A 22152-nucleotide genomic window follows, 5' to 3' on the forward strand; every position below is an offset into this window, starting at 1 on the left:
AGGACTGGTTCGTGACTGATGTGTGTTTGCGTGGAGCTAGTGAAGCCTCCTGCTTCTGTGAACTCATGTCTGTGCTCTCAAAAGCACATACATAGCTGCAGTTATTTAAGGTTCACTCATGTAAAAGCTATTCTAAAAAGTTTCTGAGGAAGTCTAGTGTTAAGACTTTCCAGCAGATCAAGCTGCGCACACGTGTGATGTATAGCTATTCAGCTGCTCAGCTTATTTACAACCATGTTATCAACATCTAATTTGATTCCAGCTAGATTGTAGAGCCAGCTGCCCTGTAAGCTAAGCAGCACTGATAAACAGCAACATTAGTCTGGAAAAATGTATTCACGCGCTTGAAATGTGCGGTGAAACCATTTCAAAGCCGGTGGGCAAATGCAGCCTGTTGATAAGAAGCCTGCAGAACAAGAGACGTTATCACTTTCAGCTGATAGTGGTTGACATACAGGAGTACCTTGTAGCAGGTGAATGAAAGCCACAGATCTGATCACAGCACAACTCCAGAGTATCCTCAATGTACAGGTAACTCTTCCAATCATGTATTTCAGCATAGTTCTATCGAAGTAAAACATCTAACTTCTTAAGGTTTGAAACATTATCTTAACAGGTTTTGATTTTTACTAGAACACAGAGGCTGACAGGCCTGAAATTGAACTTGTATCACTTTGGAGAGGCTATTTCTTTTATTAAACTGCCCTTCAGATCCAAGTCCATGCAGCAACAGTGGAAAGATTTAACTGGCAATCTGCTGCAAATCAAACACACTGCAAATAGTTTCATTGAAAGCTGGATTTCTTTTCTGAGTTGCATCCATGTGATTTTTCCCTCTTTTTGGTGTGGTGTTTGTGAGAGGTGGGTACCACTGATTGAACAACAAAAAAAGACTCATTCCTTGCCATGCTTTTGGGAAGAACAGCACGATATGCATCTTCAAAAGAGAATGAATTGACTTATGTTTTACCAGCTCAGGCTGGGAGACCGTACCATTTTAAGAACTGAGATGTGAAGATACATTGCCCCTAACTTGCTGTTATCATCTTCCAAGTGTTGAAATAGATTCTGTCTTGATTCATAAGCAGTCTTACTGGTTTCTTCAAAATATTCCTGGACCACACTGTTCTGAGGAACAGCTAACAATACAGACTATTCCTGCCTCAAAGAGTTTGCATTTAAGTTTCTCAGGGGAAAAAAACACAGACTGGCACAAGTGACAGAGTGCCTTCATCTGTATCATAGGTGGCAGTTTCAGTCTACCAGGTACATAATTGTTGCTAGGCTTTCTTGCAGGCAAAAAGTCATACAGTAGAGATTAAAAAGAGGAAGAAATTGAGTGCTTGCAGACATGAAGGAGTGACACGGGAGAAAGCAATAATGTGCTTGTTTGAAAAATAAAAGGCTATGGCTAGAGTAGTTTGATGTTTTTGACAGGGCAAATGCCAGAGTCATGACAGGTAGATAGGTTGGAAATATGCCATGAAAAACAAAGACAAATAGTTTGCATTTGATGCAACAGAAGGGAACTAGACAGAGGCAGTGACAGAACAGTAAGTTGATAGAACACAGCTGGAACAATGTTTGTATGACCACATCAGATTGTGTCTGTCTTGACTGAAAATATGTTTAGTTGAAATTACAGATGTGGATGAAGTGAAAGTGCCCATCTCAAGGTACATATAAAGAACTAGCTGGGTCTATACAGGGCCTTTATGTAAATTTGCTAGATGCAGTCCCTTTTCAGCAAACCTCAGGTACCTTCCTGCTGACTGGAAATCCCTTCTGATCCTGAAAGCTCCCAAACCATCACAGGAGGTGTGGCAGCCTCCCTGATCCAGATGAGGGTCCACCACTGAAAGGGTGTAGGGTCACATCACATTAACTGGTTACTCTGTGGCAAACACAAGTTTCACACTGAAGTCTCATCTGGTTCTGCTTGTGTTCTCTTCCTCTTCTCTAAACTTAGCTGTAAATACAAGTTAAATAGCGCTAAAACCCATTGGTGTTTTCTGGGTTTCAGTAACATATAGGAAGAGTCTGAATGTTTTCTAACCAGGTTGTTTCTTTCTTAGAAAGCTTATTGCCTGATGCATTAGTCCATTTCTCCATTCAGTAATGGCTAATACTCATTTACAAGCTGCCATGTGGAATATTATTGCCCTTCAATACCTTCCAAGTATCTCTTTTTTTTTTTTTTTTTTTTTTTTTCCCCTCTCCATTCTAATGGGGAAAGGGGATTTGGATTTACCTTCCATCATTCCAGCTTCCAGTGCAATTCACATCCTCTTGCTGGCCAGTCTCAGCACTGATTAGCAATTGTGTTTTCATTTCTGTACTGTCTCTAGTTGAGAAACTCTAAATCTAGGAGTCATGGAATAACCCCATAGGCTCTTAACCTGATGGTGGGTGAGTTGATCATGTGTGAGTTTTGTTGTGCCTTAGTTTCTTCACCTCTGTTGGGAATACAATCCAATTTTCAGCTATATTAGAAGCTGTGTGATCTATATTGTCTACTGAAATGGTATGGATCCTTTCCTTTGAAACTACTGTTTGCTTACTGCTACTTAGCCTGATCTGTAGCTAAAACAATGCTATAAGGATGCAATCTTATTTTGAGTCTACAAAATGCATGGGTTTGCTTTTTGGTTTATCTTTTAAATGTGCTTCACACAGCTTGCACTTAAATAGGTTGGAAGATTAGCTTGGCTGAAGCCTGTAGCTATTTCTGCAGTGTGGTGGGTAGTCTACTGATGCATCAGGTATTGCAGTAGTCTGACATCCTCCAGATAGGAGAAGATCCTTTATGTAATTGTGTGTGAAACATAACAAAATAGATGATATGCAATGTTTGTTTTCTGTTTTCCTCTTTTAGATAGGAATGTTGGTGTAGGTATAGAGCTTGGGAAAAAGGCCTGGGTAGGATTCTGGTGATCCATTTTTTGCTGGTTTTTACTGTGACATCTAATCTAAGATAGTGGTCAGCTCTCTCTATACATATAAGTGTGTGAACTATTTTCAGAACTTGATGAATTTTTCTGTGGGATAGGTTGTCTATAGTAAATTCTTGTATCACCTCTGAAACATGCCAGTGTCTGTCATCTGTAGATGGAGGCTGTCTTAGCTCAGACATACAGTGTGGCAAATGAGGCTAGACTGGAATTATAGGTGTACATATAAGGAGAGAAACAGGGAGAGGAATTACAGGTATGTTTGTACATATACACACACAAAAAATATTTTTAGTCAAAAGGTCATAGTTTAAAACCTGCATAGTCATCTCTCTTATCCTATTAATTCTTCTTGTAATTATCGTGAGATAGTAAAAGCAGTAGACCTGTGTAAAATGGCCCTGAGATACAGAATGTTATAACTTTATTGCATGGTAATAATAATTAGTAATCTTTTCTTTCTAAGAGTTATGTTAGTCCCTTAGAAAGCCTTATCTTCCCCTTCTATATTTCTATTATTTTTATATGTGACAGTTTTCAGATGGCCTTTAGTCTTGGGTTTGTTTTTTTTTTATTGTGAAGTCTGCTGAACATTGATATAAAAGATGTTGAGAAATATAAAACAATGGTTTTATTCTTCATGTTCTGGGGATGTCAACATGTCCCAAAGCTTTGCAAGGTGATAATTAACAGAATGTAATTTAATTCTGGATATTTGCTTTGGTGTGTGATCTATCTTGCACATTCAGGCATGTGTCTTATTGGCCTCAGTAATTGCTGGAGGAAAGATCCATCCAATAATGGATATGTCATATAGTCATTGATATGACATAAAAAATGCATTTTCAAAGCCTGAAGTTGTTAAGTTTAATATTAATATGCTTACTGCATATATAATTTTTGATCTGAAAAGCTTAATATAGCTTCAGCCAGATCGTTAGCAGTACTGGAGCTGCATTTTAAAGCACCAGCCATGGATTTGTTAATTCTCTCATGTTCCAAGGTAGGGAGATGTGTACACAATTTGCTGGCTGGGCAAATGAGTTCCAGAGAATTTCATGTCTGCCAGATGTCTAACAGTGAGCCTGGTCATGTAATTTGCATGTCCTGAGTAGCCAATTCTCCTGTCTGAGATTCTTGGAATAGGCTTTTCCATGTGTATTGAAACACATTGGTGCTCTTTGACTAAATAAAACATATTTAATATTCATATCAAGCCTTCAGTACAGTACTTGGTGTTTCTACATATTTTTATTCACAACATGCTTCTGTTATATGTATTTTCATTGTTTATTTTGTAGTAAGTTCCTGTCTTATCCTTTCCCATCAGTCTGTGCATCTGTAAGCTGTACATCTGCATTTCTCAGTGGTGTTCATTTAAAAAAAAAGAAATATATCCCTTTGCCCGACATGTCCTTATAAATAACAGAGAATATTCCACTTTGGGACTGCACTGCAGAACAGAGTATGGAGGAGACTAACAGAATCTCTTTTGAAGCCTGCCTGTGTTGGGTGTGACAATCACCGCAGGGACGCCAGTACTTTCTGGAGCAAGGCTGAAATACCGTGCTTTGCACAGTGCCCTTCGAGTCTCTGATTTCCCCTTTCCCTCCAACACTGCTCTGAAAGCAGTGTAGGTCTCCCTGACGCCTTTCTTGCAGCAGCAGGACTTGCAGGTCACCCCACACCGGCACCGGATTGGGGCTGCCAGGGTACATGACTGACACAGCCGCCTTCAGACCGCAGCAGGGAAGCGACAGGGGAGGACGGGCTGACGTGACCTTTCACGCTGAGGCCAGGGGAAGCCTCGGCTTGAATTGTAGGAAATTGTCTAATCCCCAAGTGTAATGGAAGGATTCCTCCCAAACATCCATTTAGGTGACATTGTGGTAAAAGTAATTTTAAAGCTATCTATGGAAATAACGCATTCTTTATCAGATGAGTAAATACATATTTTAAAAAGGAAAAATAAGCCATCTGTCATCCAGGCACATCACAGCGGAGACTGCATTAGTCTGTCAACAGCAGAGCTGTCAAAATCCAGCTTTCGAGAGTACAGATTTCATTTTCTGGCAGTTAACAAGACAATTGTATTATAAGGGTGAGAATGACGATCATTCCCAGAGTTCATTGCCTATACTAATCCCTCTGCTGTTGGAATGAGAAGAAGAAACCTCCCATTGCATATTGTCTTATTTGTTATTTAGAAAAATCCTTGATTGAATACTCATTGCTGTGAGTCTGTAAGAACAAATCTGTCAGGCCTGAGGTATACAAGCAGAGGGTGAAACAGCCATCTCCAATTTGCCTCCAGGAGCTCTGAGTGTTTTGGTGAGAAGCTTATTTCAGTCTGCATTGGCATTTGTGCATACCAATTTGTCCTAGCTCAGCCAGGGCAGGTTGCAGATCCCAGCGGAGTCCCCAGCTCCTTACTGGCCTTTTCAGTCTAAGCAATGCATTAGTTTTCACTTCAGAATACAAAAATAATAATAATAATGGGGTTATTATTACTCTTTGCATCCAAGGTGCAAAGAATACAAAGCAATAGAATGAATCCCACATGATCTGGCAGTAAGTATTCTTCCTACAAATTTTCATTAGACTGTTGAATTGTTCGAGGAGGTAAAAGCAACATGCATCTTGCTGCTGTGCTGTAGCTGGGGAGTGGGCACTGCCAGTGCATCCCAAATGAAATCAAGAATTCAAGTTCTTTAGGTTTCTTTTAACGTGTTTCACTTATCACCATAAAAGGTTATCTCCCTCTGAGAAGTTGAAAATTATCAGTTACTTTTATTAGATTATGTGAATCTAATCTAGAAAGAACGATACTGCAGGATTCATTTTGATATCGTAAGTAATATAGCTCGTTCCGCGTCTCCAGCTCAGAGTATTCACACTGAAATGTGTGTGACCATTTTCCAAAGTAATTTGAAATACAGTGGGAAAGAAATATTTGGAATTTGAAGGTTTACTTTTAATTAATTTTATTTCTTGAGGAAGATTATCTTGGCATCCATTGAATTTGCGAAGGACTGAGTCCTCTGATAAAGAAACAAACCAGCAAATTGTTTTTGATTTGGAGTTTACACTCATGGTTGTTGTATCTATGCCAGGAACCACCGGGTAGAGGGGAGACAGGTTTAACTTGTCTGGTCTCCCAGTAATAAAACTGACATCTGAGTATCACTGTAACCTTTGCATTAAGTCCAACAGCCAGCAGTATTTTAAATATGGGTGATGAGCGCATCTTAGTAGGTGAATAACAAGATAGTTCGTTCATTGAAGAGAGTGGGCTTTTTATATATATGCTCTCTGAGGATTATTTGCAGAAATCCAAATCTTTGAACAAGAATAGGGGGGGCGTTGGGTTTTTTTTTTTAAAGCCAAAATAGATCTGTGGGTGAAAAATGAAACTAAAGCAATCTGAGAGAAGAGAGGTTTTACAAGTTAGGAACATGGGGGCAAAGGAAACAGAGGTGTTAAGTACTCAGGGAAACTGAGGCTAGCTAAAGGCTTTTATCTGCCAAGGAGCTCCAGGGTGAGACAGTAAGCATGTGGTTGGAGAAGGCTCTCACAGGGATTGTAGGTGAACTGCTTAGGACAAAAGATAGCGAAAAACTGCATAAAAAGTTGTTTTCTTGGAAATGATGGAAGTTTGACCTTGCAAATGTTTTTGCTCAGCCATGTGCTGTTAAAGATTTCAGCCATGGCAGGGATACAGTTTCTTCTAGTTTAAGGACTGTATTTAAAACAGTTGGATTAACAGGTTCAGGTTAAATTCAGAGATCTGAACTGTGATGAAATTGCTTATATTTAAAACGTGTCAGACTCCTGCAGCCTTGAATTAAGGCTGAAATTTCAATTGCAGAGCCAAGCTACGAGGGACCTCAGCCCTGTCGGACCTGACCGCAGGGTGCAGAGAGCTACTGCATGTGTTCTGGCTGACTGACCAGAAGGCTCTTGCTGCAGGAATGAGAAAATTAAATTTTGTAGTTGATTTTACACAAAAGGTCCAAATAGTTCATTACAATGACATTAAAATCTCTTAATGCCTTTCTGGCATTGGAGTTTGAATCATGGATCTATAGTTTGAACATTGATCAATCAAAGTACATATTTATAGTTTTTCTAGGATGCTTCTAGAGGGTTGTAAGTGTGTGTGTGACTTCAAAAAATATGGAATGTGTATGTTTCAGATCCATAATTTTGATTTTTGAGCTTATGAATCTTTATAATCCAAGAAATATAAGAGAAGTAATGTAGAACTGGGTGATGTTGATCTGACTGGGGATAAATTGTTTATTTTATAAATGCTGATCCAAGTTTGACAAACCATTTCTTAAGCACCCAGGAAGGTGAGAAGTGAGAACTAAAGGAAAAGATGGTCATTATGATCAGTGAATCAAGCAGTGTTCAAAATGAATGTTCTGATGAGATGAGTTGTTGTTCTGAAAAGCTAGTTTAATTTCAGATACTGAAAGCTGAAAGAGATACCTGAGGGAGAAACTGAGTATATGTGATTCACAGAGGATTATAAGGTGTTGGGAGATAGATATCATGAACTTCATCAGTATTGTGCATGCCTGAAGACCATCAGCACAGTTTGTCCTAGCAGGTAGGCGAGGGCACATACAGTACTTAGGGAAGCAGCTCATGGTATGAGGGATGGGGCTCTCAGGCTGCATCAGTTTCAGTAACTAGCTCTGGGGGAGGATTTTAAATTTCTCTGTAAAACACCACAGTAGCCTTTTAAAAAATTTCTTAAAGAGCACAGCAAAAAATGTCAGCAGAGGGTCCAGTGTTATAGCTTATAAGTGATTTGGAGGTGGGAGAGTAAAGAAAAAAAAAAAAAAGGCAATAAAAGACATCCAGTCTCTTTGTGACCAAGTAAACCAGCTGTTTCTGATGTCCAGTTTCCCTTGCTACACCTGAAACCTTGGAGTCAAGCTGTTTGTTGTTTTGTCTGCATGGAATAGATTGCTGTTCCGAGCCCATCTGCCAAACTCTGCCCCTGTGACACTTTTAACATTTTGGTTTTCCCCCTGCTTTGTAGTTTACCCTGATGCTTTTACCTGCCTTACCTGACCATGAGGCCCATTCCCTACTTGCAGGGCACATAACATATATTCATAAGTGCTGCAGACATCCTTTTTCATTGAGCACGAGCTTAATGCCACTCCGTGAAGCAAACATCTTCACCCTGACTGCCTGTGGGAACGCTATGCTATTGCTGCATGGTAGTGGAGCTTCTTCCCAAAAGGGCCTGAGGAAACAGCAGGGGCTGAAAGTCATAAACTGTGATTTTTGGTTGGTTCTGACTTGGTGAAACAAATGTTGCCAGAAACTGTAATTTTATCATAATCAGTCCCAAAAAAGTGTGGGATGGTGGTGTGGTTTAACCTGGCCAGCAGCTAAAACAACACAGCCCTTCTTTCACTTCCTTCTACCCAGCAACAACCAAAACATCAGTGTGTTATCAACATTATTCTCATCCTAAATCCGTAACAAAGTGCTATACGGGCTACTAGTAAGAAAATTCATTGTACCCCAGATGACACCAGGACAGACAGTTAAAGAAGGAAAACTGATCTTGCTTAAGACAAACAACTACTTAAGAGTTTTCATTTCTGAAAGTGTTTTCAAAAAAAGTTAATGGGAAGTCAAGCATGAGCAGCTATAAAGAACATTATTTTTGTTGATTTCAACCCAATTCGGTGAGCAGTTTAAAATCCAAAAGCAAAAGGAGCAAAAGTATAAACACTTAAAATGTTTCACAGACAGGAACAAAATCACTTTTTTATTTAAAAATAATGCTTGAAAATTATTAACAAGTTCTACTGCTAATGAAATGACAAATACCTCTGCTTAATTAAAAAGGTGTAATTATGGCAAATGTTTGACATTAAAACATATGCAGTGGTCAACAGTTCCATAATTACTCTCGGTGATTGCTTTCTGGAAGTGAGGCCTTGCTACATGCATAAATGGTTGGTGACTCTTTAATGACAACTACAATAATGGTTTCTGTCTGTTCCCAAAACGACCACATCTCCATCTACATCAGAGAAATGTGGTGCAAAACGGAACATAAATCTGAAGGCAGTTTTCAAAGTTAAGGCTCTGGGGTCTCAGCAGTCACAGCTGAATGTTCGTCTGGTTTTTACTTTTTTATGATATTTCTGATTGCATAAAGAGAGGAATGACTGCAAAGAGATCTTATCTTTCATTGAACCATAAAGACAGCTTCGAGTTGTTGTCACTGGAATAATAGAGCCTTTTTCAGCAAATGGAATTGCATAACTTCATCCTGATACAAGCAGTTGTCTCAGCCTGCATAGATGTTGAGCAGAGCTGGGAATGGATGGTGCACTTGAAACGTCTGTGGGGGTATTTGCCAGTGACTGGAAAACAAATATAATTTTCTCCTTGATGCATTATAGAGCATAAAATAGCAAAAAAGAGAACTAAAAGTGATGGCCCATCCACCCTAGAAGTATGCAATACTGAATGCTTAAGATACAGGCGTATGAAACTTTAAGCATGCAGCTACAGAATAAACTGTCCACCAAAACAGGTTTTCTCAAAGTCATGGTAGCTAGGATATGTTTTATGTGCTAGAACTTGAGGTTTATAGCATTTTCCTACTGCTTCTGCTACTCTCTAGTATTTACTGCTGGAATTCTCATATAACCAAAAGGAAACATACCAGGATGGATTTTCTTCTGGCAGGCATAGCTGTAGTTTCACTGAAGCTTGTGCATCCTTTCAGATTTATACCAGTTGAGTACCCCTAGTCTTATTTCTAGCCCTTTATAGCCTTTTTTTTTTCCCTAAAGTTGCAGTAACAAAGGGGCCATCTAAAGGTGAGTAGATCAGCTTTGTATGCATCTGCCCACATTATTAATGGCTGAATCTTCACATTTTTCCATATTAATCTGAAAAAATATATCTGGGCTTCAGCCAAAATGACAATCAAGAAGCAACAAAACACTTAGGAATAAAAAGTTTGTGATGAAGAATGTGTTTCTAGTTGTGCCAGTTCACTGAGAACATATTAATTTTATGTCTCTGCCCCTCGCAGCATCCTTTGTCTTCAAAAATATTCGGCAAACAGTTCAGGAGAAGCAATTGGCTTATTCCCTAATGAGACAAGATAAAGTGTCCTGTAATGATGATGACAGCAAATTGACAAAGTGAACTGCAGTTTGAGAACTTTGCAAATTGATCAAACTATGATTCCTTGATTGCTTACTTAATCGCCTGTTACAGTCTCTCTTCTGACCCTCCATATCCCAGTTGCTTTTGTCAGCACTTCAGCGACTGAGGGACTCTCTTTTAGCCCCTCAGGATGTGAATAGTGAAAAATAGGTTTTGGTTTGGGGATTTTATTTTATTTGCATTTGATATGTACTCTTGGCTAGCTAACAGAGAGGGAATTTAAAGATCTTCTGGACTCCTACAGTGCTTTCTATATCAGACTAATGACTGTCAGAAAGAAGCTTTCTTAATTCTGTTTATTATAGGACAGATACTAATTAAAGCACTGTCTCGCCAGGTGCTGAGTACCTTAAGCAGCAGCTTAACTCTGGGAAGGGTAATGCCGTGCATTTTTAGTGTTAAGTGATGTTCTGCCTGCTAAAGATGTCTGGTCAGGAGAGAAATGTAAAAGTCAAAGCAGATTTTGGTGAGTGGTACAAGTGACTGGTGAGAATCTCAATTCATAGCAAATTTGGGATGGGGGCCCTTGGAACTGTGATTCTATTTTGTTGGCAGAAGCAAAGAAATGTCCAAATTTCATAAAATGTGACTGATGAACTGCATTCTTCAGAATATCAGTCAGACAAGGCTACCCATTTAAGCCTTTCTGAAATTTGCTTCATTAGTGAAACTACTTTTAGGGAATGAGGGGAAAGGAGGGATGTGAGTCCATTTGATTGCATGAGTGTGAATGAGGAGCTATTCCTGCTGTTGCAGAGCAATTCCTGCCTTCTGCAGGAGAGGCTGGGGCTGTATTTCAGAAGGGACAAGCAAGTGCTCTCCATGCCCTTGGTCCGCAAATCTCCTGGAGTTCCTTCCAGATGAAAGGCACTGGGAACTTTCCAGTTGTATTTTACAGATACTGTGCCATACCAAGTTAAAATGTACTGCTCTGCTGCCTGAAGAGTTGAGGGGCCTTGGTAAAAAAGATTTGTTGTGGCTAACAAATGGATTTTCGCAAGTTCCCCTGAGTGTCCCCCAGTTAAAGTCCTGTGTTTGCTGTATGATGATGTACGAACGTGCAAACAGTACCTAAACGTACTCTTAAAATTAAGGAATAAGAAAAACATGGATTTGGCCTTGTGACAGCTGAAGAGGATGTAAAAATATATTTGTGTGTTCTGCTACTGGGAGCACTCAAAAATTTACTTAAAGATTTTGGGTGATTCTGTTTGCTTGCATTTTGGTTACTGTGTCTTCCACATTACACTATCACATAGGAAGAAAGTAAGGAAGTCTTGATCTATTTGCTAAGCCAATTTCTGGGTTTTATTGTATTTGCTGACAATTAGTTGAACAATCATAAGCTGTTACAGAGAATAAACTTGTCAGTATAATCAGGTAAGTGTTAAAATGAGTGGAAAAAAAACCCCTCAGTCCTCCTGCAGTGCGATATAAGGTTACTGTTCAAGATCCAGGATCATACCTGAGACCTGATACTTTATAACTGCCCTTCTGAGGTTGAGTTCTCTTTGCCCCATGTGAAGTGACAGTTGTGATATCTTGCCCGAAAAAGCACCTCAAATACAAGAAATTGCACTGACCTGTAGTTGTTATTCCTCCAGTTCTTGCTCTTGGTGACCTGCTGTACTTGTTTTATTAACCACTTGGACTTTCATGGGCACCCATCTTCCAAAAGAAGAGTATTGATAATCAGAGAGGAAGAGTTGTTGTAGAAAAATATAAAGTATAACAATGTCACTCAGTATGAAAACCATATCTGAGCTTGAGGTTTTCTTCTGGAGGCCATTTTTTAATTTGAGTTGTAGTCAGTGGTAGGGATTCATAGGTATCTGTTTACAATACCATTCAGGGAAGCTGAAGACTGGCAAAAATATTTGTAATTTTTGTTGAGCGCATGCCTCACATAGTAAATCATGTGGAAGTATGTGTAGGTGTGTCTGTCTTTGAAATGGAATTATGTATCACTGCATAACTAGATGGTGGAGTATTTGAAATTTCATATCCAATTACTTAGGTTTTTATATACTTCAACCCAAAATACGGCAAATATCCACGTATTTAAAGCCAGCATATATTAGTTTTAAGGAAGTAGTTAAATACTTGCCTAACTTTAAGCATGGACTTGTGTCCAAATGCAGTAGACGCTTTCACATGCTGATCAGCAGTTCATGAGTTAAAGCGGTGCTCGTGTATAAAATGTGTTTGTCTGATACAATCACTCTCTCTCTTTCAAAGCTATCTATGAACAGTCTTGTGAGGCTTACCGACACCAAGGGAAGACATCAGGTTTCTTCTACATTGATTCTGATGGAAGTGGACCACTTGGACCACTCCGTGTTTTTTGCAATATAACAGGTAATTACCTAACCTTGTCTTTGGTGCTTTACATTGGCTTTAATATTGCCTTGTGTCTCATTATGCTACTAAGACCTCACAATCATAGGTGTCTCAGTACTGGGGAAAAAACAGAGAACTGCTACTAACTGAAGTTTAACACTCTATGTTTCCTTAAATAGAATCCATTTAAAAATTATTTTTAAACTAAGCTTGAAGAACTGTTGCTAAGTGGTATTTACAGTGGGATTCATACTTTCTAAAGGGCGCTGCTGATGTATTTTTTCATAATATCGTAAGTTCTAATGAGATGTTTATGTTTTTTCTACAGATGTAGAAACTTAGAATTCAAACCTCGTTCTGTAACTGAATGGTTTCTCTGTTCCCTTGAACACTCAAACTAGGAATGATTATTAAACTCCTTGCACTAAAATAGCAGCTATACCCTTCCAGTCTGACTAAGCAGGAAAACCTCTCCTCATACGAGTGTGCTGCCTTTGATGTCCCATAGAATAGATACGTTGGGTATCTGTATGGAGGAGAGGGCATGGTGCTCTTAGGAGGAGGGGACACCAAAGAGACAGATAGCAGAGCAAGAGCCTGGCAAGGTGACCTTTTGGTTGATACTCCTCAAACTTACAGTTCTGTAGTTCTAAAATGAAAAGCGTTTCAAATGAATATACTTGTCAGGCAAATTCTCCCCTTAAGCAGGTCCTATTTTTTATATAGGACTGTCATGCAAGCATATGAGAGAAAATTACATAGCCCATGCTGTGGGTTGGGGTAGATGGTATAGTGCTCTTTCTGCTTTTTATTTTTGAAACTAAGAGGAAAGTTCCTAGACTGTCTCTTCAGCATTTTTTTGCTTCTTGTGGCCAGGTACAGATGAAGGAATATTTTATTACCCCTTCTAAATTGCTAATTCTGGTTAAGCTACTTTGCCACATATCACCTCCACACCCAGTCCTGAAAACTAAGGACTCAAGATATTCATATTTTATCCTTAATCTCCTTGTACTTAAAGTGTCTCAAATTAAATTTTCATTTTGATTTAATTGGGCAATCATTATGTTAATTAAATGCACACCAGTTAATTATTAAGTATGTTTTTTATTCAAGTGTAACAAATATTTAATAAGATGTGTCTCCTTCACCGTTGTTGAATCTCGTAAGAATTGAAACAGAGTTTCACCATTCTGTCTGAATATCCTCCCTTGATCTCCAGTATGGGAAATGTGCTCATTTTTATTATTTATTATATAAATATGTGTGATCAAAACACTGTCAGTCCTTTTTATCTCTGCTGAAGAAGTAGGATTTTTGACAAACTCCTTGCAGAAAGCATCTGCTTTCCTCAAATAAATATTATTTGGCAGAAATCCAGAAAGCATATACCTGATTTTCTCTCTATCTATAATGAACTTGCTGACACTCTTATTTTATTTTGGTTACGAGAGGAGTGGAGGTGGGGAAGACTGACAGAACCTCATAGCCTGGAAAACTTTTTTCTATTTCTTCTTTTCCCCTAGATGTGTCATTCGAGGCAGGAGAAGGTCATTTGTCATGGGCATCTCTGTTATTTCTATTACATAAAAAAGGACCAAGACATAGAAAGAAAATGACTAATTTATAGTTATCCAGAGAGCTTGAGGTACAACTAGGTTATGCTTGTGTATCTTCTAAATATGGTTTGAGTGTCTTAATCACAAGAGCTTTTTTGTCTCTGAGAACACATCTTATTATTATGCTGATAATAATTGTTTACCATAATAGATTCAGCGCAAATTATGGAAAAAAAGCTGCTACAGAATAAGTGAAAATTCAGCAAAAAACTTGATGTGCCCAGGTATGGATTGTTAGTCTTCTCAAGTAATGCTTCTGCATAGTTTTCTGAAAGTATCAATATTCAGGGAAAGAAAAAAAATGAAACTGTGTTGTTATATTAGGAAAGGAACAGGGACCAAAAAAACCCAACATTATTATTCAGTGACATAATTCCCTACCACACCTCCCAAGAATAGAAAATAGTGTGGGAGATTCCACTGTCCCCATACTCTCCATGTATGGGGAGACAACAAATTTAAAAGATGGCAGAGGGAACTGTCACAGGAAAGCTTGGAGATCGTATGTGGCATAGAGAAAGCAAATGGGGATTGATTCTTTTTCATAATATAGGAGCTAAGGGACAGTAAAATTATTAGGTATCAGGATTTGGGCTTTTTTTTTTCTTTGTTTTTCATGTTCCAAAGAATAATTCAACTTGAAACTTACTGCCATAGGACATCAAGGAAGCAAATGTATCCTCTGCAGGGAGGAAAAAAAACCCAACAAAACAGCCTACCAGCCTGGAAAAAGCTCCAGTCTTGTCGATAGATTCAGAAGGTGCAATTAAACATGGAGGTTTAATTGCAGCTCCCAGCTCAGGCAGATCACTGGGAAATGGGAATGAGTTTCAGGAGAACATTGGCCTTTCCTTGCTTCCCTGGGTAGCTGCTTGCCCTCAAACAGAGAGATGAGCTCCTGGGCTAAATGAAGCTTTGCTTTCACTCACGCTGGCAGTTCTTTTTTTTGTATACAGTCCAAGAAAAAGTAACCTTTTTATGCCCAAAACGTGTTCAGGCTGAAGAATTTGGAGGTGGAATGGAAAATCCAGGGAAATGACTCATTTAGTGCTTTTAAAAGTAGAGTTGCAGGGAGCTAATGACTTCTGGGAATTACAGTGCCTTGAATCTGTGAAGGATGAATTCAAAGGAGGAATCAGATCATCAGAAACGAGCAGCATCTTTGCATTCAGAGAACAACGATGTTCCTTAAAGTTCACTTAGATTTGTTTAAAATTCTTTCTAATTTTTTACCTGTTTACTTAAACACATAGGAGATCTTGTTTGTAGCCAGTTATTATCGAAGGCAGATTAAAACCAGCTTTCTCACATATTGGTGTCTGGTTATAGGCATCCAATATGAGATATGGATATGGGAACTATCAACATTACAAGTTAATTTATTGTCAGTAGTCGCAGCCTGTCAACGTTAACAGCACACTGCTGAGTAAAAAATCCCAAGAAAGCCGAAAATTGTGACTCTGTGTGTTGAGGGGGAATTGGACAATCATACAAAAACAAAGAAGGAGAGAGAAATAAGCCAAGGGAAATTTTGCAGGGAGAATAGAAGAGGAAAAAAGTATTAAAAAATATAAAGCCAATTTTGAGCATGGCAAGAAATTTAAGAGTGGAGTGTTACAGGATATCTGCTGTTAGCCGAGTGGATAAATGTATTTATGTATTGTCTGGAGAAGTGACTGAAAATGCGAGGTGACAAAAACTGTAGATGACATACTGTTATTTAAGTTGGTCAAGAAGAGGGAAGAGTGTGTGAAGCACTTCAGAAATATCTTATCTTGAAGGCTGTTTATTTCCAGTCAAAGTAAAATATGTTGTTGAAATAAGAGCTTTTGAGGAACAGTAATGTACCTAATTAAAGGCATAGAAAGATATCTGTACAGAGAGTTTAAAAGTAAATAATCCAAGGTTATTTGGCTTGAGAAGACCCAAAGTGAATGTGTCTTATGTTCATTTGCGTTTTCTTACAATATGAATAAAGAGACAGTCCAATGACATCAAAAGACAACAAACTCAAAATGATTTAAAAAAAAATAAGACAGCACCTTATTAACATAATGTTTTCTTCACCTTATGTACCCATTACACACCCAAAGCAAAGTCACTTTCACAGGGAAATTCATCAACTGTGTAAGGAGCAAAGGGGAATCCACATACAATATGTGCTTGCATGAGGGAACTGAACCAGGTAGATGTGTGTGCTTGAACCATGATCATATGTAATTGGATCCTGTAAGACACCATGAGGATTCATGTGGGTTCTTGCAGGGATTATTAGTTTTGGATGATTGCATTCAGCACCACGGGAACACAGCCAGCCTGTTTCTGGGGCCATCTACATGGGAATGTGAACTAGCTCTGCTTGCTTTGCCTGGGTTCTCCCATCATCCATGCTGCTCTACCCCCGCCCACCACACACACACACACTTTTTTACATAAAGTACAGAGTGAATGTATCTGTGCCATGCTTTGGGGTAATGAACAACTGCCAGCACTGGGAAAGAAATTTTCCCTGTAGGCTGATTGTTTGATAATCAGCTCAGTTGAATTAATCTTCGCTTCCCACTGAATTGACTGATAATCAATACAGAAAATGGCTAATGGACCATCTGAACTTCTAGTGTGGACGTCTTTCTGTGATTGTGAGCCTTATTCTTTTTCTCTTGTTGCTTAGAAATGTATTGATCTGTCTTGAGTACTACTTAAATGCTAATAATCATTCTCCAGTTCAAAGACTATAGGCGTGCAATCTACATCCCCGTGCTTGTTTTGCTGACCTGTATGGAAAGTGTTTGTAACAACCTTTTCTCATCTCCTCCACAGTAAATTTTACCCTTGATAACTGAAAGATTTGCTTACAATACACTTGAGTCATTCTGTCACTACACTTCACAGATGCTGTTTTACTGTTTGCAGACCCTGGGCTATCAAATCAATAATGTTTAGAAATTGCCATGACTAGATCAATGGTTAATTTTATCCCAGATATTTGTCCAGTTCTCAAATAGCTTTTTTTTTGGGTCCATGTCCTCCCCACCGTGTTTTCCCCCCTTTCTTTTTTTTCCTCCAGTGTGCAGATTGGGGAAAGAAGAGTTCTTAACCCAGCTCTTGCTGCTAGTCCAAGATCTGGTCTTGAAACTGTCATAATGAAAAAAATTATCAGTAAATAAAAATATATATCCTTGTTATGAATCATGACTGCTTTGCAGTCTCCTCTTAAAATGCAAATATTAGCCATTTTTCTGATGCAAGGAAAGTAAAGCTTTATTTTCTCTTAGAAAACTGTGTAGAAACTGTATTTAAATTTCAGGCAAAGAAAGGGATTATAAAAAGAAATGAAGAAGATTGCCAAAGTTCTACTTGCATTTTTTTAAATAAATTGCCTCTAGCCTTTTTTTTTTCATTCAGCTAATGATACAGATTTTATTTTTCCATATAATATATATTCTGTGGCATGCATGGAGGGTTTAATTCAGGGTGATACAAGTTGTGTTTGTAGAAAAAGTGTGTAGGTACTTTAAGGATCTGAGCTATGTGGGGTAATGCTGTGGCAGTTTGGCTTTACTCTGTTGTAAGTGCCAGACTAGAGTAACAAAGAGACAGACTTCTACAAAGTGAAGCCAGCTACACCTCATCTCTTGCAATAGAGATCCCATTGGTGTTTCCAACATAATAGTGGAACTGGTGGTATTACAGTGCATGGCATCCACTCTTCCCTTTGTTTTCACACAAGAATATTAGTTCATCAGCTTATATAACTTGGTAATCTATTTTCCATAAGAAATCACCTTCTCTTACTTTGTATAGTAATTATACTTTGAGTCATCGTGTGATTCAACCCTTGTTATATGGTAGACTCTCAGGTGCAAAGGAGGGCTGCTGTTAGGCTGAGGCAGTAGCAGACTGGAGGAGGTCATGCCCTTAATACTGGTTTTATTATCTGCAACTATGTAGTTGTGGAACAAGAACTTAAATGGTGAAACTCCCTGAGATACTCAGAATGAGCTAGATAAGATTTTACAGATTTTAACTTCTTGAGGAAGTTTTTTGGAGTGCCTTTTTTGTTTGTTTGTTCTTTGTCTTTATATTTTTATTTTTAATGAGTGTACCTTGCAGCTTACTGTCTGTGATTGTGATTGACTTTATCACTGGAGAAAACAACAAATGAGAATCCTTTACAAATTATTTACTACTGTTTAGATTAAAGACAGTCCTTAAAGATTTACAGTTTATCTTCTCAAACACTACAGGTTTTTTGGCACATTGTAGTTCTGACAATTTATACATTTCTGGTTTGAATTTTCATTAAATATTCCAGAACTTTATAAGAGGAACCTTTAGTGTTTACGTCAAAGGTGTTGTGCTGTCAAGAGCTGCCTTACTGTTTTCAGGAAAATTTGTGTCACGAAGTTGCTGTGTTTTTCCTTTCTCATGAGGTCCACAGCAGAAGTCCTGCAGGTTGCCTTCATCACTGTCACGCTTGCAGGAGGCCCCCCCAAGGAAGTTTTAGTACATAAGAACATAACGGCAGATGTAGCAAAGGGTTATTACAACTTAATCACTCTCTTGCCAAATTATCAGTGCTCAGAAGTTAGTGGTAAGCTGTGGCTCCCTAAAGGTCACTTCAGCTCTGTCAGATACAAGGATTGGATCCATTTGCCCCAGACACACAGGTGCTTAGTGCCCTGTTGTAAATCTAGAGATGTCCTGGCCAGCCTGGTGCTGCAACAGAAGAATAGGAAGTCTCCCAGGGGGCTCCACGTGCCTGCCAAACTCATGCAGATGTCTGAGCCGTTGCAAGGCAAGACAGCAGAATACTGGTATATTGAGTCTCTCAAAACTCACCTTAGATGGAGACTGAGTCACACCTGCCACACTCTTGTCACAAGTGCAGCAGATGTGAGTGCAGTGAAGTGTCCCATTTACATTAGGAAGTAGTTCAGGAAATATGGAAACAGAAGATCATCAAGGCTGGCAGGATAATGGTTTTCCATCTCTGGGCTTCAGCACAGTGTGGGGGGGATGAGAGTGCAAAGAGCTGGGGAAGAGGTATCTTCTCATCCTTCAGAGCTGCCCAGCATGGTCATTCTGCTGACAGAGGCGTCTCAAACTGTGGACTCAGAGTGAGCAAACTTCATGGCTGGGGCATAAGGAAGTTGGGAATCTAGCTCTTCTCCTTTGGGCAGGGCTGGGACAGCATGCCTGGAGACAGGGTTGTCACCACAGCCCCTGTGCCTTACTGGTTCTGATTTCCAGTTGCTGGGAGGGATTCACAGACTGGGAATGGTTCCAGGCATGGGCATGCCTGAGGAAGCCCACGTCAACTGGTACAGTCTGCCAGTACTATTGGAGAGTGGGCTGCAGGCAAGGACCGGGGGGACAGGATTCCCCCCAGAATTGTTTCTATGGAAATGATTTGCTGTGCTTTCACACTGGCTGGAAGTGACTGAATCAGAAACTAGGAGGAGGCTGATGAGCACAAAACAAGCTGCAAAAGCACAGCAGGATCAGCCAGCAGGAAAAAAAATGATAGAAGGAAAAAAAAGTGGACTTCACAGCAGACTCAGAAAACACCTTCTTCGAGTCAATGAATTAAAGCTGTTTTCTGGAAGAAATTGTTGGGTGGGGTTTTTTTTTCATATTCGTTGAGGGGATGCATTAGAGCTCTTGGGTTAAATTGCCACTGCAGCTTAAAACAATACAGTGTTCTGGGAGGAGAGTCTCTCTTTTGTGACGTTACTCCTGTAGTCATAGGTACAGCTTTCAGGAAAATATTTGGCATTCAATGTAGAGCACCATGTAACAAATGCATCATATGAGCTCTCAAAGCAATTTCTCTCTCTCTCATGTAGCATTTACCGTATGTTTGGCTTGTTGGCAATTTAATCAGTCTGAATAATCTTGTTTTGTGACAAACCTCCTAAATCACAAAGGAGTGATGCAGTTTGTATGGGAGAAATGTGCTCCACAGAGATATTTCAAGTTGAAGAATAAAAATGAGAATTAGACAATACAGAACTCATTGAAAGACAGTTTTCCAGCTGCTATAATTTCCCACAATTTAATTTGTGTGCCGTCAAAAGCAACTTGGAGGCTTCCAGCAAGATGATAGAGCTATGGTCGAGGCTAAACAGAGGGTCTAAAATGTGCTGAATGCATTGCAGTCCCATGCTGTAAAAACATCTCCTAGGACCAAATACAGGCAGCATAATATCCTAGTAAATTGGACCATTAAATAAAACTGCGAAGTCATAAAGCTGTAGCATTACCCTGAAATTAAAGCATTGTCACCTTTGAATTATGGAACAATTTAACAAGCATTTAGGAAATCTGCTTTTCAAAGCTTCATATAACTATTCCAGGTTGTACAGTAGAAGATGTGGCTTCACTCTCCTACTGGGTTTTGAATGACTTTCAGCTTGTGTGTGGTTTGAAATTTTACCAAGCTGAGAAAGTAATAAAATAATAAAATGTAATAATAGAAAGTAAAAATAAACAGTGACCTTTGCCTGGAGAACAGCTTTTTCATTCTTATTGTAAATTCACAAGTGCAGGGAGAGCTCATTAAATTGAATAAACAGGGAAAAAACATACAGTATGGACACAGGTAAAAAGATAATGGTAACTTCTCTGTTGAAATAAAGGAAAAGGCAGCCTTATCTGCCTAGTTTAACAGTTTCCAGATAGGGAAATGGCTAGGAGCTAGTGGCACGAAACTTGGTTTGCATCTATGATTACAGTGTCACTGCCTAAAAATGTAATGAAAACAAACAAAAAAAGAATAAAGATTTAAAAAAGAAAACCCAACCCACCTATCCTTGTGTTGTGAAATAGGAACAGTATTTGAAGCCCCATTTTCAAAAGCCAGAGCCATAACCCATTCTGAGTTGTGTCTCTGCAAAGGCATATGCAAGTCATTGATCTGAGCTACAGACTGGTGTTGTACTGCTTTCTATCTCTAGTGATCTGTGCGTGTGTCCAGATTGCACCTATGATTCTTACATAGGTCCTGAAGCCTGCCTGAAATGCAAGCTCCCAGATTGTTGTCATTAGGCTTCAGAATACATGCTGATCAATCTGTAAGGGTATAATTCCTTAATCTTATTCTGCAGGCAGGCAGCTGTAGCTAAATTTGGGCATCTGAATTTGAGAAAGCAGTACGATCTTTTTCTAAATACTTCTGGGTTGAAGTAGAAAAAATAATGCTTGAATAAAGCCCAAGAGTTGACCTGGATAGTGAAAGACTTCAAAAGAAAGGCATGGGACTATTTTGTGTGATATCCTGATCTACGGATGCAGATGGACATGGTCTTAATATTGTCTTGAAATGATTCAGGAATTCACTGCCCTCCCACTCTTAGTTCTCCTTCAGTCAGCTGAGATATGGGAGGGAGCAGTGTCAGGTATTTGACTCTTTACTGAAGTTTAAATGGTTTAAATTCACTGAATGTAAATCAAGGGGTGCCCTTTTGAAAGGAGGAAAGGCTTGTTTGTTTGGTTTGGTTTTTACTGTGATGTGACTGTAATCCTGTATACTTCTAACAGGTTGCATGTGGCTTTTTGGACATGTTACCTAGCTCTTCTATATCTCACATCCCTCTTCCTAAAATGGAAGTACTTATTCTTTTCATGGGAAGCAGGCAGAAGCATGGCTGATGGTTGAATACATATCTCTTTCTCCTCTAACATTGTCACCAGCTCTTTTGTCTTGCATCTGTGGTGTGTTGGGCTGCCCTTCTGAAGACTTTTCTAAGCCTATTGCATTGCCTTTTTTCTTTTTACTGTTTTGTTGGGGTTTTTTCCCTCCATTTAAAAAGAGAAAAGGTAGCAGAGGATGTGTTTCTCTCTGGTATTTCTACACCTATTGTGTATTGGGAAAAGTAACTAAGTTACAAGATATATCCTTGCTGGTGGCTGTGATTTCCTTTCACTAGATCAGTGAGATAAACATATATATATTTTGAGAATCTGTCCTGATGGTTACCTTTACTTCAATGATTGAACATAGAGGGAATCTTTGAAGTGAC

At 39.0% G+C, this 22152-nt stretch overlaps 1 protein-coding gene across 1 annotated transcript in view; it reads left to right on the forward strand.

Annotated features, from left to right (window-relative positions):
- CNTNAP5 (contactin associated protein family member 5) overlaps positions 1-22152 on the forward strand; it is a gene marked incomplete at both ends in the record, with an annotated part of 283999 nt that overhangs the window by 174579 nt on the left and 87268 nt on the right. Inside the window, one exon of the mRNA XM_084265547.1 lies at positions 12408-12527. Within this exon, the coding sequence (XP_084121673.1) occupies positions 12408-12527 (120 nt within the window). The remainder of the gene's footprint in view (positions 1-12407; positions 12528-22152) is intronic.

Source organism: Gallinula chloropus (genome assembly GCF_964237585.1).
Source record: "Gallinula chloropus genome assembly, chromosome: 5".
Classification (NCBI taxonomy): domain Eukaryota; kingdom Metazoa; phylum Chordata; class Aves; order Gruiformes; family Rallidae; genus Gallinula; species Gallinula chloropus.